The following is a 17,925-nucleotide window of genomic DNA, read 5'->3' on the forward strand; positions in this document are numbered from 1 at the left end:
AATTACAATCGAAAAAATAATTTTTTTAATTAAAGTAGCTACATTTTAACCGCGACAGATCTGCATTTTCACTGTTGTAAGTGCAGCCACATATATTTCGTTTTCAATGATAGCGTTTCACTTACATAATTTGTAAATATAACTTATTTTTCTATCTCTAATTAATAGCAATAAGTAGAAATTTTACTACGCATAGATGAGGACGAGGCATAAAATACATCGTAACGTCCTTACGACTGTTCGAGAAAGAGATCTATGGTACAAACAGTAAGCACAGGCTTTCTAACAGTCAATTCACATACTGTCCACTATGTGCATGCATAGTTAACCATCTAAATTAACTGCTTTCTGTTAGTAATGTTAATGATTTAAAGCAATTCAATTCGTTAAAAAAATAGCTCAAATTTCATTGATTCTTCTTTTTTACTGCATGTAACCGCTGATACATTGTAAGTAGAGAGCTATTCTTGTTATTGATTCTCAGCGTAAGAATAACGAGATTTCTTAATTTAGATAATTACTGTACTACCTTCTTGTACCCTGATATTATTTTTATTAGATATTAAAAACGTCAGAAGCTACAAATGTAGTGCATTGACACTCCAATACTGATGATTTCATAATTATAATTGATTAATAACTCTCGTCACATGTAATAGTGTAGATGTGCCAAAACTATTTATCCCCAAATTAGTAGATAATTAAATCATATCGGAACTAAGGTATTAGCTAGAAGTCATGACAGTAAAGAGTACTGTTCAAAGTTAAAAAGGATTGGTGTCAAGGAGGAATAGATTGCTTGAATTAAATTTTTTGATACTATACCATACCAACGTTACGGATATTACAGTAAGTTACAAATTACAAATTAGTCACAATAAAGTGAACAGTCAAACTTAATTAAAAAGAACAATACTAAAATACATGAGAAAATACCTTAATAGTAGAAGTACACGATGACAACAAAAACAATAAAGTCGTTCGCTATAAAAAAAGGGCATTCAAAAATTTAACTAACAAATAACATGTTTGTGAAAGCCTTATAATCAAATGCATCGGGAACAATATCTCCGTGAGCGTTGCGGTAGGGAGGCATGTTATTGACCAAATAATCTGCTTGATCTTTGGTTAACGACTACATTTGATAAGAAAATATAAATTTACGGATTAGAAACCTACGCATTACTTCTTAAACGAATGTTATTGAAAAGCAAAGATCATATTAGAAATACTGTCGTAATAATAACCTGGTATAATTCCGATCCTATAATGTATGGTTTATCACCATCAGCTGTTAAGGCTTTGAAAGCATCTTCAACATCTTTCTTTGAGGCAACATTTTCAGTTTCACGGCTAATCATGAACGCCATGTATTCTTCAAGTGTTACAAATCCATCGCTATAACAAAAATTTATTTCCTTATATGATTTATAATTGCAACAGATCTAAAAACGTCGGCATTAAATACCCATTTGGATCAACAGATGCCAAAATAGCTTCAAATTCTGGATCTTTTTCTCCTTCTTCAACAACGGGAAGATCATAACCAAGTGAGCGAAGACATGATTTAAATTCGGCATGATCCAATTTTCCTGAACGATCTTTATCGAAATGCCTTCATAAAAATGAGTTACGCTTATTAGAAGAGCAGAATAGATATTATTATTAAAACAAATTTTTACGTACCTGAATGTCGTACTAAATTCATTTAATTGTTCTTCAGATACACCGGAGCTGTTCCTGTTTACATAATTTCAACATCTTACTACATTTACGAACTATTAAGGCATGACAAGATTATAGTCTATAGATTGTTTATATATGATATACTGTACCTAGCCTCAATTTGCTGTTCCAAATTATGCTGCATTCTCATACCCAATTGATCGAGTTGGTCCCATTGTTGAGCTAAGCCAACAGTAGTATGTTCGGTGTACCTGTTAAGAAATTTGAGTTATATATAAGGATCAGCCCTTTGTCTTATGTTATTAAACGATTGCAGGAAATCTACGTTCTGTACTTGTTATCTAATATCAAGGCTTCCTCCAGTCGAGCTCCTAAATCTTCGATTTTCTTTAAATCAGTTTTTCGCCTAGTGACTTCAGCAGATATTTTCTGAAATAAATTAGCACAATGTTAGATGATAAGTTGAGAATCACATACAAACGACAATTGATGGGCTGCAATACCTTGGTATTTTCCAGTTGATCTTCTAAGCTTCCAGAGCCTTCTACCATATTTGCTCTACTCGAGTAAAAATAAATTGTTGTTTAACTGTTAAAAACGTGAAAATATAATTTCCTGAAAACGAAGTCTGATATAGGAATTGTATTACCGTGTCTCTCTTAACCAAGTATGGAATGAATTAGCATATTTTGCGAATTCCTGTCGCAATTTGTCGTTTTGTAGCTGTCTTTCCTCTTCTTTAGCAAGGTCTCCATCTCTTTCCTACATGGTGTAAGAGATCAATTTCGATTCAAAATTCTTAAAGTATATATTGAAACATAAAGACATACAGCAACAATGCTTTGGATATTTTTCCAACTATCTTCAATAGCGTCCATAGTAAACCAGGTATATCTATTCAAAAGATACGAAGTTAGATCAATAACGTCAGAGTTAAGGTAACGGCTCATTCTGAGATAACATACGGATTGCTAGATCTTGTATATGTTTCAATCTTCTTAGTTAGATCTCTTAATTGCTGTAAGTTATTTTTTTCAGTTGCCAACGAATCTTTAAATTGTGCATGCTTTCCTCTCAAAGCCTGATAAAGAGTTCAAATAACTTAGATTCATAAAAGGCTAGTATAATCTATGAATTATTTAAAAATTTAATTACATAAATATACCTGAATTTCTTCAACTGAATTACAACGGACAGGATCTGTAAGATCTTCCTCTGCATTTTCGTACCAGCTGTTGAACGCTGAAGCTTTCTTAGCGAAAGTTAAGAATAAATCCTCCAACTGAAGTCAATGTAGAAGAGTATTTTTCCGTTACATCATTAGGTTATTCATAATAAGTCTAGCAAAGATTTAAGTTAATTTAACATGAAAGATAAATATTACATACTTCTTTAAATTTGTCTTGGCTTTGCAACAAGCGTCCACGACGATCAGCTGACAGATTTTTTAAATTTTCCCATCGATCTGCAACTTTTTTGTGACGGGCATGGATGTCATCAGATTTGGCATGTTTCGAATCAATTAGGTCGTCCTTGAGGGATGTAAGATTTGCAATTCCTTCTTGTTCAAAAGCCGCGAGTCCAGAATCAAAGGTATCCTGGAAGTAATAGAATTACATCATTATTTAACAAATTACTGTTACAATAGCCACTAATTTTATACTCATACAAGCTTAGTAATTAAAGCCTGAACGGATGATAAATCCTTTCCGTAATCTCCGGATTTTATTTGATTTTCTTTATCATCTAATTTAAAAGTAAATAAAGTATCAAGGAGTTACTTAATAAACCATATTGTATTCATTTATTATTTCAATGATAAATACCCAAATTGCAAATATACTACCTATCCAAGATTCAACAACGTCAGCTTTCCACTTAAATTGCAAGAAATTGTGAGATTCCCTTAAGCCAGCTTTTCGTGTAACCGCAACATTTATTAAGACATGCAGTTTTGACTACCAGTGACAATAAAAAAATTACAAATTAATATTCATAGCTTACTCTTGTTACTGTACTTAACAAGGTATTTACAATACTTACATCTAGTGACTGACATCGTGCGGAAATATTATCCGATTGGTAATGACCCTATAAGACAAAGTGCATCATTACTATCTGATTTACTTAAATTTAAAATTTCATTTCTTTATCACTTACATCGTTGACTAGTTTTTCGCCATCTCTAACGGTCTTCTCTACACGATCACGCCTAATTTCTAGATCAGTCTCAAAAGCTTCATGTTTTTTTAGAAGATTCTATTATAAACAGTAATTGAAACAGTATGTTTAATATATTAGCAGCAGATTAAAGTAGCGTGATCACCGAGTTTGATACTAAAAAAACTAAAATGTATCGTCAAGTATCAAATATTAAAGCGATAATTTTGTACCTGCACCGTTGCCAGGCTATCACCGTAGTCATCGCTATTAACCATAGCGAATTTCTCGTTGATCCAAGATTCCTCTTCTTCGACATCGAACATAAATTGCTGATAACCATAGGATTGCTCTAATTTTTCAGTCCTGTTTACGATTTAGAAACAGTCATACGTATGTTATAATTTATTTTAATTGACTTTTTTAAAATACATATCTAGAGTTGGCACATAAAAATTAAAATCAGCTTCTTTCACCTTCTTGCAACGGCATCTTTCAATTCCATCCATAGATTGCTGACGCTTTCGGAACGATTTTTGATATCAGCTTGTGGATAACTCTCATCGTTTAGTAATTTATCAGCAGTTTCTTGAATGTTCTAATAATGATATCGAAATATTATGGTCCCGATGTAAAATAATCAAATTATTATTGAATTCTTACCTTTATGCGATTGTCATGGCCGGATAACTCTGTCTGAAATCTCTGATGGTTTTTACGCAAATTTTGGACACTTGTAAGATCTTTTCCATAGTCTTCCGAGCCCATGAGTAGCTTCTTTTCACTGTAATAATGTGATGATAAATATACATGGTATAAATGAAATCATACAAGTACGCGCAGTTGTATTACCTTATCCATGTCTCTTCATCTTCGATATCACGATAGAACTGAAATAGTATGTATGACTTTTGTAGCTTGTCGTGGCGAACTGCGCAAAGACCTTTTACTCTATTTGAAAGATTTACGGGTTTATTTATTTGTTTGACAATAAGATACTCAGGTTACTGCTAGTTACTTGTTAAATTTATCAGCGACATCTTTGATCTGTTCCGCGATAGTATCCTTGCCATAATGATCACCAGCAATTAGGTCTTGTCCTTGTTTTTTTAGATCCTCAACACGTTCCTATTTCAATAAACGTTAAGAGTTAAACAATCGTAGAGGTAGTAAGACCATTAGTTACGTTCGTACCGCATGGACTTCAACGTCAGCTAGGAGTACTTGATGCTTTTTTAGAATGTTGGAGACGGTTACTAAATCTTTACCGTAATCTTCACCAGTCAGTAAAACTTCGATCTATGCGTAAAATAAATCCATGTTTAAAATCAATCTTACATAAAACGGTTTACATCATTGCTCAAATTTGCACCGTAACTATACGCATAAATCATAAGGCACCTTCCATCTGACATAAATTCATTTCGTTTAAATACTTATCTCTTTGATATAGTAATAGGTGCAAGTATATAGTTTACCTGTACAAACCAAAAGTCTAAGTCCTTCACGGTATTTGTAAATTGTAAAAGGACGCTAGCTTCCTTCAGTCTTGTGTTTTTTTCCGACATTTGTTCCTTTAATTTCAGCAATTGATCTTCCAAATCTTTAATACGCTTCTTAACATCCTCTTCGTTACCAGAGCAAGCGTCATTGGCCATAAGATCTGGTAAAAATAAATATTGCTGATTGTCACGTTTACATATACTGCAATCATTACATATTATTCACTGCCATGTCCGACAGATTTATAACGTATAGGAAAGATGACCAACCATTTCCCATATCAATAACTGCTTTAATACGATCTTCATTTGCAGCTACTTCTGCTTCCAAAGCTTGTTGCTTCTGCAATTTACTCTGTATAGATTTTAAAACAAATGCTGAAATTTAGTAATTGTTAACTCGGTTAAAATTTTGCACTTTTTGCTAGCGCAAAATTATTAGCATTATACGATTTCTGACAGGGTTACAGATAATTTACTTGAACGAAAGCTGGATCTTGATAGGAGTCGTCTTGTAGTGATTTCAATTTGTCATTTAGCCATCCTTCCATTTCGTCTGCATCGAGATTGAATTGATTTAGGGTTTTTGTTTGTCCAAGTTTAGAGCGATGAGATTCCAACATGTCCTTTAGTTTATTCCATCTACATGTCAACATTATAGTTTAGACCAAACAAAAGATAGGGATCGCGGAATTATTCCATTTATGAATACCTGTCAAGAATTTCGTCGCGTTTACTAGCAATAGACTCGGCATCATAATGACCTTCTTCAGTTAGCAGATCAGACATATCCCTTAAGGCATTAATTTTTTCTTCCTGTATACGTTTAAATTAGCATCGGACATTTAGACAAAAACGAATACTAAATATTTATAAACTTCAGTAGTTACATGGATATAATATTACCTGTAAGGCAAAGGCTTTGTCAAGATTCTCACGCTTTTTGCTACCTGTGGTATCTTCTTGAGCTGCAATGTCGTATGTAGAGAAAAAATTTTCTTTAACAGACATCCAACTTTCAGCTTGTTGAGCATCCCTGTGGAACATCTGCATACGCAGGAAAACAAATAAAATGACTGTTATGCATTGACGCAAAGTACATCTATAAATTCATAATCAATATTTTTTGTGTCGCTGACCTGTAGGCCAAGACATTGATCAAGCCGCACTTTTCTAAACTCCCAATTGCTGTAGTTGAAGAGAAATAAGCAAAATAAATTAATGATAAAGATTTAAAGAAAAATTAAAAACTTATAGAAGTGCGTACTTTTCTAACTGCTGCATATCCACTTGAATTGAAGATAATTTCTCACTTATATCTTCACTTGCATAGTGTTCCTTGTCAATTAAACTTTGACCAAAATTTTTTAAATTTTGCAAACTTTCGTCACGAGAATCAATCTCGGTTCGATGTTCCTGAACAAATGGTAGCATAAAATTAGTTTTTCGATTTCATGAGAACTGGTTCGCATAGCTACGACATTTGTGAAGGTTTAGAATGTAACACCAAGTGTGCCTAATTATGCCTCTAGTTAATTGTATTGTGAGTACCAGGTGCACTTCAAGAAGGGTTTCAGCTCCAGGAACATCATGAGCTAATTCATTGGATGAAACCAATGAATTCATACCATTAATCCAAGAAGATATATCCCTAATTATCAAATCATAAAACTATAGTTAATATAAAACTACTATATGGGAGAAAATTAATAATCACTAGAACCTGTGATCATTTAAAAATTGTTGATAGTCCTGAGAGTCGGTTAGTTTGGCTTTTCGTGATGCTGCCTAAATACATACAGTAAAGTAGATATTTTAATTTTCTTATTGTCACTGGACCGCCTTAAATTATGTAGGTTTACCTGTTTCACGAGGTTATCCCAAGCTTCAGCGATTTCAGATTGCTTAGCGCAAATTCTTTCCGCAGAATCTGGGTGGATTTCCGCTAATTTTGTAGCTTCAACATCAAGTCCTTGAATCTAATTTATTAGTTTTCAGCAAGGTTTGTAAGTCAGAGTAGTTTAAGATAAAATTAAAGTAAGTTGCGGGGCATAGCGAACCTTATCTTCTAAGACCGCAATATCTCGTTCAATTCCATCATGCTTGCGCATCAGTGCTTGAACGCTAGCTAGATCTCGTCCGACTTCATCAGAGGACATTACGGCAACTTTCTCACTTATATAGGACGTCGTCTCATCAGCATCCCTTGGAAGAAATTTTAAAGATTTGAGAATTATTATCATCACCACAAGGACTCTGAGTTAGGGCTTTAAGTCAGCTATAATACTACCTAAAGAACTTGTGAATATCGTGAGAACCACTCAGGTCAGCTCTGCGTTTTTCCGTCAATTTTTTGAGATTGTCCCAATTTTCTAACAAATTCTAAATACCCACAGAGAATAAATTATTAATCAATAGATGACATTTTATGGCAGTCATAGTGAGTCAAACTAACCAATGTTTGTTGCCGAATTGCTTCAGCATCAGAATGACCTTCGTTCTGTAATTTTTGCGAAACTTCATTAACTTCATTGACACGTGTTTCATTTGCCTCAAGATCCTAATAAGGAAACAGCAGATATTCCAGTATGATTAAAGAACCCAAATAATTTTAGATATGGTACATAGGTTTGAGATTTGAAAAGGTACTATTCTTACTTTAAGAAAATCGTCGAACTTTTGTTTTAAAGCTTCAACATGATCTAGATCATTTCCTAATTCAGCTGAAGTATTGGCAGCTTTCTGTTTGTACGTTTGGTTAATGTTATACATACTTTGATCAACATATCATGTATGATAAAATAGTATATTTTAAGTGTTGTGATATTTACTTTCTCTTCGATCCATGTTTCAAGTTCGCTCATTTCACGGCTTAGTCCATGGCGTTTATAAGAGTCTACTAACTTCTGTCGTCTTTCTCTTGCTTTCTTGAGCAGTGCATTATACCTTTTGTTAATGAAATAAAATTAGATATATTTAAAGAAGGGTGATTTAGGCGATAGTAATCATTACAACCTTAATCTACTGCACTATTGCACACCCTACCTATCATCTAGAGCTTGTTGGCGACTTGCAACATTTTCTAACTCAACTGGACCCATCATAGACATGCGAGAGACCGATAATCTCGATACCGATCTTGGCCGTACCGTTGGACTTAGCGATGAAACAGGACTTAGAGGCGTTTCACTCGAATTGTCGGATACCTGCATCAAGATGGAAGCGGGAACAAAACCGACCTTGTCATCTTTAACAACCTTCCACCATTTCTAGAAGTATTAAAAATGATAACCAAAAAGTGAATAACTTAAGAGATCATATATACTATAATTGCATTATATGGGACTAACGGGATTGGCAGCATGCACAACGGATACTACGTCGTCTTTTTGTAACGATAGTTCATGTGAACTATCTGGGTCGAAGTCTTCTAAAGCTTTCATTTCCGTACCAGGAGGGACTTCCGACGCAGATGGTTTAATATCCTAAAGCGATCATATAAGGGTAATTTAGGAGGAATTACTGACAAGTATAGCAAACTGTATATAAACAAAATTCATTTAAAACTGTCCAACAACACTTCTTCATCGACTATTCAAGATTAAAAGGATAGATAACCTTGCATTTACTGCTTGCAGTTCTTAAGTTGTCTATCGTTTCCCCGTACGCTTCAATTTCCGATAATACCGCGTCGTGTTTTCTTAATAGTGACTATTTAAGAAGATTTACCTTAAGCATCGGCGCAACTAAAGCAAATTATCATAGTGAAGTCTAACCTGAGCACTATCTTCGTCTTTGCCGTAATCAGTACTTGATGTTAGTTGATCTTTATCTTTAATCCATTGTTCTGCCTCGCTACTATCAGCAAAGTACTGGTGAGTTCGCAACGAGTCATCCAATTCACTTTTTCTTCCAATACATTTGTCCTTTTAAAATTTATTCAGAATTTTAATAACAAATAAATTTTATCCTTCTATAATTTTTATTTTAGGTGTTATGTTAACCTTAAGCAAATTCCATGCGTCTTTCAGTTTATTTATTCCTTCATTTATATCGTTCGTTGCATAATGTTCTGGTTAAAAGTAAAACATTTATTTTTAATATGCGTAAACTAAATATTGCACGATTAGTTAAGTTAACTACTTTAATAGAAATTTTAATATCGTCTGTCCCTTTATAAAAAGCATATCGTCTATAGGAATTTTAGAAAATGCTAAGAGATAATATATACATTTATGTTACTTTACGATCATTTCAGAATTCAATTTCTTACCATCATCAATAAGCTTTTGTCCATCTGCACATACAGCATCTATTTTTGTTTCGTGGTTATCAATCTCGGTCTAAGTAAATATTGAGATACTTTAATGGCGATAACTAGTTCATTAATTCACATTGACATCATTTGTGGTACGTACTTGCATTGCTTGATGCTTCTTTATTAAACTCTGTACCGTTAGGAGATCTCGGCCATGGCTACCTGAAGAAGCAATAGCCTCTTTTTCTCGAATCCAGGTTTCTTCATCTTCTACGTCTCTCAAAAATTGAAACAGCAGTAGAGAATCATTAAGTTTTGCTTTTCGTTCTGAGACTGGATCCTGTAAGTTCATACAAAATTTAAAGTTAGAGTTCATATCATATAATTGTGCATGAAAATACGAGAGTCAGGGGTGAAAGAGAATATATATTATAATACCTCAAGTCCTGAAAATCTCAAGGCAACTTGTTGTTGCTTATCTTTAATACTATCAGCATGGAAATGTTCTTCGGAGATGAAAGCATCTGCTTGTTCTGTAATTGCTTTCAAGGCTTCAGTATGAGCTGCTATATCGGCCTCTAATAGGGTATGTTTCTTTATCAAATTTTGTACGCTGACCAGATCCTATATTATTATTAAATACAATAGATAAATTATAACACATTCTGATAAGATTATGATATTATCATATTATTTACTCTGCCAATGTCTTCAGAATATAATTGTAACTCCACTTCTGCTATCCAACGTTCCATATCATCAACTTCTCTATTGAATAGTAATTCTCGATGGGCATCTCTTAATTTTGAGCCTTTATCCGATGATAAGCGAACAAGTTTATCCCATAATCCATTGATTTCATCTAGTTTATCTTCAATTTTATCAGTTTTTGGGTGTTCAGCTTCGATTAAAGCTTTTCCGGAATTATTAACATTGTCTATTCGTGTTCTATTTGCAGAAACTTCTGCTTCAAAGGCTTGATGTTTACGAAGTTTGCCTTGCATGTTGGATAAGTCCTAGTAATCCATTAAGCATATTTAAAAGTTTGCACTTTATTATGTTATTTCCCAGGATTGGGAAAGTTTTTATCATATCCTAACTGTAATGTTTCGTTACCTTATAAGAGTCATCACTAACTGTAGTAATCTGCTCATTTATCCACTGAATTGTTTCTTCTGCTACGTTAACAAAGTTATAATACTGATGAGCATCATCCAAAAAATGCCGTCTTCTTTCCGCTTTGAGAACAGTGTCTTGAATATGTTTTTCAAGCTACAGCAGTAGAATTTATATAAATTTCTAAGTCGTGATAAATACATATATATATATAGAGATATGTATGCGTATATGTATATATCAATATTAATAAATCACAGTATATACGAAATAAAATCAATGAATTATATATTGTACACTACACATTAGCGTAATAAGATCAAGGGCTCTTTTAAGTCATTAACCTTGTTTTTCCGGTTTACGATATCTTCTGTTGCGTAATGATTTTCGTCTACTAACTTATCAGCGCTCTCATAAAGGGTTTTAGCTTTCTCTTGCTGAGTTGTAAAAGTTGTTTCAAAATTTTCATGTTTTTTAATCAAAGCTTGTGCCGAATCTAAACTCTCGATAGGCATATCTGTTGCTAGTAACGGCTATATTAAGACAAGATTGTATAATACAAAGAAATTAAGATATATTAAAACTGTAATCGAATATCGGTCACTTAAAATTATAGTAATCACATTCACCTTAATAATGTAGAATGAGTAAGTTACATTTATGATTTACCTCTCGTTTATCCATCCAACTATCAACTTGGTTAACGCCACGAACATATTCTTGATATGAAGCCATTATTTCGATCACTCCGTTTCTTTCTTCCCAATCTTCGAGAAGTTCTTCTCGTAAATTCTTTAATAAATCCATCTAGTAACAGTGACAGTAATATACATATATGTATTGAAATAAAAGCACCGTAATAACTTACAGTAAGAAAAACTTCATTACTAACTTTGTTTTTGATACTGTCTGATGATTGATGATCTGATACAAGTAACTGGTCGCATTCTTCAAGTAATTCATCTAGGTTTTCATTTCTAGCTCGAATTTCATGCTGAAAAATGCCGCGCGGATAAGTTAGCTTCATAGTAGTTACTTCTAATTTCTGCTAAGTGGAAGAACTGTAGTTAAAACGTCATAATATTACCTTTAATTCTTCGTGCTGAGCTTCTAAAACATCAGCACTGATATTTTCTTTAGTGATATCTTCTGCTAGATCGCTTTTCTTTGTGTTTGCCCACATTTCATAGTCTTTGCATCTCGATTGAAGTGACAGCCAGTTTAAACCACTATTTAGCTTAAGTCTCTTCATATTAACCTAAAGTAGATAATTTAAATATTTACGAACGAAAGAGTGTGACGTTTGTAATCATGTAATTAGGGCACAACAATGGTGTGCTAAATTACCTCATCTTTCAAGCTATTCCATTTCTCATCAAGACTATCAGAACCGGCTCGTATTTCATCTTCATCGTCAGGGAATTTATCACAAAGTTCATTTGCTTGAGCTTGGAGTTGGTTAACCTAAATAAGAATGTATCCGATACAAGATGATGGTAAGCCATTCAATACATGCATAAGTTTACTATACGATTAAACAGTTTAACAGTCATCAGAATACTTATCGTAAATCAACAAAGTTGCTTATCTATACAACCTTTTCTTCAATGGCTGCAACTTCATTGCCTATTCTATCATGCTTTCGCTTAATCGCTGCAGCATTTTCTTCATTAGATGGATCATCATCATCTTTTACTGATGCAAGACGTTCATCGATCCACTGTTTGGCATCTTCGACAGCACTAAAATCAAGAATAAGAATTTTGTATATAATTTCTTCCTCCAGTAAGTATAATTAAGTCTAGATTGCCCTTACTTTTTATATCTATTCTTCTCTACAGATGCCAACAACTTATCATGGCGAATTTGGATAGTAATAAGTAGTTTCTCCCAAGCAACGATTATAGTCTGTAGCAGCAACGATATACTTTTAATCACATGTAGTTAAGCTAACCTTGAAATGCTTCGTCAGCTTCCAATAGTTGAAAAGTTAATATACACGAATAACATCAGTAAATAAGCGATACCTCAATTCTCTCCGTGACAGTTTCTTTACCGGGATGATCCTCATCAATAAGCGGCTGAGCGACCTCCTTCACGTGCTCAACGCGAAGCTCTCCAGTTTTTACTTCCTGCGATTATTATTACGTAGGAAGATAATTTAAAAAGTGTGGAAAGATTAAGCTATTATTATGGCTATATATCTTTAACCGGAAATAAAGTTCTTACGTACAATTTGTACTTCTTCGAACTTTTTAAATAAAAATTCAGCATGTTCCAAATCTCTTCCGTAATCATCGGAGCTAGCAACCGCTTCCTAATTTAGGCAACAATTAGAAATTATATCAGGTAAGGACTATCAGTTAAGTTGATAAATTGTCAATTTAAAAAAATTTGCAGCCTATTCCAAAGGAATGGGAACATTCTTTACCAAAATCGAGGACAACATTATCTACAGTTACTGTTATGTGTTGTTAATTTCCTACTAATAATTTAATTACTTTTTCAGCAATCCATGCCAATAACTCATCGACTTCTCGCGTAAAGGCTGATAACTTTTGAGTTTCTCTTAATTTTGCTCCTTTGCTCGATAATTTATCATCTAATTCCTCCCAATGATTTAGCAATTGCTTAAGGAGTTCCTACAAATATTCAAGCATTTCTCCAATGAAATTTGCAAATACTCAGGCTATCGTATTTCTATTCTATTACGTCAGTTGTAAGATTAGTAATACCAGGATATTAGTTTAGTATAGTGACATTACAATCTATAATAAGACGCTTAATTTATGGACACCAGGTATTATGACGCATTTTTGAAATAAAGCTCAAACCTGGATTTGTTCGAAGAATAGGTGCTCGTTATCGATCATATCACTTCCTTCTTTGACCAGCTCATCTAAAACGTCCTTTTGCTTGGCTATAACCCCTTGAAAGTCTTCATGACGCTTAACCTTTATCTGGTAAGATAATTAAATGAAATGAAAAAAAATAAGGCAAATGTAATTCAATTAAATTTAACAGCTAGATTAGAACAGATCATAAATACTGCTAATATTTGAAAGTTTACTACAAGTATGTAGTTCAAATTCGTGTAAGTTTAATAATCTATACTATAGTATACAGCAATGACAATGAAGGAGATATAGTGATAAATATAAAGTCATAGCTACATTATTTATGGTTTTATAAAAGGCGGTAGCTAAAGTAATACGTAGTTCTCTGATTTTTGTTCATAGGGTTTATATCTGAATTTTTTAGTAGAGACTTGCTAATTTTGTACTGTCTGTTATTTAAACATTACTATACAGTAACGAATAATGAATGAAATTATAAAATCACAACGCACTACTATAGTAGAGAATTAAATAGACAATACTGCTTAAATGTCTGTTAGCTAAGAAATACGGTAAGTACTGCAGGCCTATAGTGAGATCGAATTTTCACAGATTTGGGCATTTATTTGTAACTATTAATAAATATTCAATCTGTTTATTCATATTGTTAATTTTGTATAGATTCCAGTAGAAATAGTAATATGTACAGTATAACAGTACCATTGGGTACTGTATTTGTCTCCGATGCATGAAAAAACGATTATAATTCATAAAGTTTTTAATTTGCACCATAGTGTAATGGCTATACGTATTATCATAGGTTCTAGTTGTGGCTTCGATTACATTCGTAACATTGGTGTAGGGTAAATAAGGAAATATTATTACCGAATGTCTACGACTCTACGCGTATGTGTCAATTCAAATCGGCTGACAAACTGTAACAGTACATAAGGTGATGAGAATTTTTTCTTTTGTAGACCCTGTCTCAACTGCTGAACCCAGAACCCAGCGTGTGTAGTGCAGTATAGTAATTTATTCGTTTTTATTAGCTATTTAACAGTTTAGTCATACAAAGCATGAATAGATCTTATTTTCGATTAGCCAAAAATGATTCCGAATCGCAGCAGGGATGTGCCCTTGTGATTGTACAGTACTGTACACAATACCGTACTGTATATACGTATTATTGTCATTGAGGTTTTGTCTGAACTTTATGATTTCTAGACAGTACTGTTTAACGGTTTTTGGTACCGTACGCACTATGCTCCAGCTTTTCGAAACGTGTTCTATACTGTACGCATTCAAAAGTGTAAAGTACTATGGTTAGCCTTGGTACGTATATTGGGGACGCATAGAACCTTGGCTCCTTTTTATTTCCAATATCTGCCTATAATTAATGAAGTGTAGTACTATGGTTACGCTTGGTACATATATATTGTGGACTCATAGAACCTTGATTCCTTTTTATTTCCAATATCTGCGCTATAATTAATGAAGTATTGAACTATACGGTATACCGTGTGATAACATAATCGCACGTCCCCCTTCGTTAATTAACCGCTTGCTGCGATTAACAGTAAGCTAGACACATCCATTGATTCAACTTAAATCATCGACTGATATATAAATTAGTGCTCAGCTTGCAGACAGAAACTAATTGTTAGCTAACAAACAACATGTTTCAAGATACAGCGTACTCCAACGCTGTATTTATGACTGTACTACCATAGTACGCTCATATTATAAATTGATCAATAAATGGTATCACCTAGCTTAGCTTTGAGTACGTACTGTATATGATGCCAGCTGTTTTGTAAAACAAGCGCTAAATTAACGCGATTGATATCTTCTACATAGGTATTCTAATTTACATCCCCGGTGGTCTGATACAGTAATAAGGTCAGACTATAAGATAGTTCAGAAAATATCGCATTACTAATTGAAGAATTAGACGAGTTTTCTCTGGTTAACCTCACCCAATCCAAAACTACAGACAGAATGTACACTGTACAGTATACAAATACAGTCTACATGAAGGAGATGTAACATTAAATTTTCTAAATAGTACAGTATATGGGTAAAAAGCGATTACGATTGTACTGTATACAGTACTATATATGCTGGAGGACTAATTAGTTATCGCGTAGAAAGAACTTTTCAATTATCCTTAAATTAGCTGATAATGCTCTATGCTATCGAGATACTTGTACTAGCGTCACGTAAGAAAATATACAAGGAGAATATTCATGAAATCGAAATAACTTGTAGAATATCGTGCCAGAGAGTGATCAGTTTAAGTACGGTAATTCAATACTATTTTTTTTAAAGTAAGATTATCCGCCAGAGTCTAGACATTCGTAATAGACTTGTTGTACCGCATAGTATCTTGTACTGTATATCGCTTGGTAGGTATAATAAGTTCAATTTAAATTTCTGTTCTACTGTACAATTTTCTACGTTTGCAATCCCCAGTCGGCAGTAATGTAAGTACAGTACTGTATAATATACTGTATATCGTTCAGACTCTTAAAAATGTTGTAACCGCAAAAAACACCGATCTAGTTCTGTCATTCATTTCACTAACTGTGGCGAAAATTTTAAATCCTGAAATCGAACTTAAGAGCAAAGAAACAAGTCAAGACATGTTAAGATGGTCCAGATAAATGTACATTCATCTCAAAGAGTACTACCATGGACGACTAGAAATGATTAGTAGTCCACGCTACTACTGTACCGTAGTAATCCGGCAAGGCGTAACGGATTTTAACCTTTCCTATGGTAATCCCTCCTGGCATCATTACCCATGCCCCAACAAAGAAACAATTATGAATATAGTGCCATAAAGAATGTGTATGGGATAAAATAAAATTACGGATTACCTTAATCGGGCTAATAACTTTAAGCCCCGTAGAATTACTAACATAAAATGGGCGTAAACTCTTCTTACTAATTAAATTTGAACAATTTTCATTCGAGTGATTCAATTGAAACGATTAGTACTGTAGTTTTAAATCCATTTGCAAGTTCAAGGAACGTTTTACAGTATTGCATAAATGGGCGGTGACCCCAATCGTAATAAGTGTCGACGTTTACGTCGCATACCTTTCATGTGACGTACGACTAGATATCTAACTTAGTTTAAAGTAAGAAATTACTTCGACTATCCTTCTACAACTTTTTTAGATAATACTACCGATTTAACGGATATTAATAAATAATAAGTTGTAAAATCAAAACATGAACGTCGATCTTTAGCGGTGACAGCACGTAGTCTAGAACGGGTTAGGCGTACAATTCAGTACACTGTAATACGTAGATCATGCAGTCTAAGCGCTCTTAATCATCTAATTCTAACCTGTATGTTAACCGGATCTTTATAAGATTCATCATTTGCTATCTTCATTTGTTCATCAATCCACTCTTCCAATTCACTGACATTGCGCTTGAACCGTTGAAAATCACGGGCATCTTCTAACTTCTTTTTAAGATCTTGAGATCCATCTTTAAATTTGTTGAAACGCTGCAGGACGCGTTCGCGTTTCTCTTTTATCTCATCCAATCGAGGTCCTTTCTTTTTTCCTGATGCGCTAGTTGTGCTCATTTTTCTGGAAGGTTTTATTCCTAGTTTAAGTATTAATGCTATCAATGTTCTAGGTAATTGTATAAGATAGAAGAATTATAGTCAGTCCTCAAAAGCTCACCAATTTGCCTTGCTAACTTATTAATCACTCAAACCAAAGCAGGCTATCCAACGCGTTTCACTTTCCAGTTTTGGCGTTCGGCGTGCCCACTATTTGTGAAGAGCTGCTCTTCAGCCTTTCAAGCCTACCGTATGTATTCGAGACCAGAGGGCTTTCACACCGTACGGTAGTAAAACAAAGCCAAACGTACTGTACAGTACAGTACAATACACTGTGCACTTGCTTTACTGTACTGTACAGTACAGTACAGTACTGTAGTTTCATAGTCTGCTGTACTGTACATACTGTTGGCTAACACTGTAGGCTTTCGCTATGTACCCAGTACAACACCGTACTGTGTGTACTTTACTGTACAAGTAGCAGTACTGTACTGTACTGTACACGTCCATACGTACAGCACAGTACTGTACTGTACTGTAGATACTAGATACAGTTAAAAAAAAATAATTTATCGAGCAACAGAACGCCGATTGTTTTTCTTTCTTTTATAAAACTGCTCAAGCCTGAGGCCTTCTAAGCCGAAATACTGTCCTGTTGTATTATTGATTTCGCTATATGTCCTATTTACGTCTATATACTCTGCACAGTATGCGTATTCTACGCTATTTACACAGTTTTATGTACATTGTAAAGTATTCGTATTGGTATTTATTTATTTATTTATT

General features: G+C 33.8%; 1 protein-coding gene across 1 annotated transcript; it reads right to left on the reverse strand.

Moving 5' to 3' along the window:
- Positions 1-1,009: 1,009 nt before the first annotated feature.
- TRIADDRAFT_59818 (uncharacterized protein) lies at positions 1,010-17,160 on the reverse strand (the record flags this gene model as incomplete). The annotated part of the gene is made up of 58 exons (XM_002115879.1): positions 1,010-1,135; positions 1,248-1,398; positions 1,469-1,615; positions 1,687-1,740; positions 1,836-1,937; positions 2,021-2,115; positions 2,190-2,244; positions 2,336-2,448; positions 2,517-2,580; positions 2,652-2,767; positions 2,852-2,968; positions 3,075-3,284; positions 3,356-3,432; positions 3,533-3,644; positions 3,730-3,777; positions 3,847-3,945; positions 4,080-4,212; positions 4,323-4,444; positions 4,510-4,630; positions 4,699-4,797; positions 4,865-4,974; positions 5,041-5,145; positions 5,325-5,509; positions 5,619-5,703; positions 5,828-5,990; positions 6,061-6,164; positions 6,255-6,395; positions 6,488-6,536; positions 6,616-6,764; positions 6,900-6,999; positions 7,072-7,136; positions 7,211-7,327; positions 7,409-7,553; positions 7,639-7,730; positions 7,804-7,908; positions 8,007-8,090; positions 8,180-8,294; positions 8,394-8,617; positions 8,699-8,833; positions 9,125-9,274; positions 9,353-9,420; positions 9,622-9,691; positions 9,767-9,946; positions 10,045-10,230; positions 10,305-10,622; positions 10,723-10,878; positions 11,067-11,255; positions 11,392-11,529; positions 11,591-11,716; positions 11,810-11,980; positions 12,070-12,186; positions 12,320-12,464; positions 12,539-12,630; positions 12,750-12,854; positions 12,956-13,039; positions 13,224-13,364; positions 13,557-13,682; positions 16,915-17,160. The coding sequence occupies 58 exons, from the start codon at positions 17,158-17,160 to the stop codon at positions 1,010-1,012; spliced, it is 7,242 nt and encodes a 2,413-aa protein (XP_002115915.1).
- Positions 17,161-17,925: the final 765 nt, after the last annotated feature.

This window comes from Trichoplax adhaerens, genomic scaffold (genome assembly GCF_000150275.1).
Source record: "Trichoplax adhaerens TRIADscaffold_12 genomic scaffold, whole genome shotgun sequence".
NCBI lineage: Eukaryota > Metazoa > Placozoa > Uniplacotomia > Trichoplacea > Trichoplacidae > Trichoplax > Trichoplax adhaerens.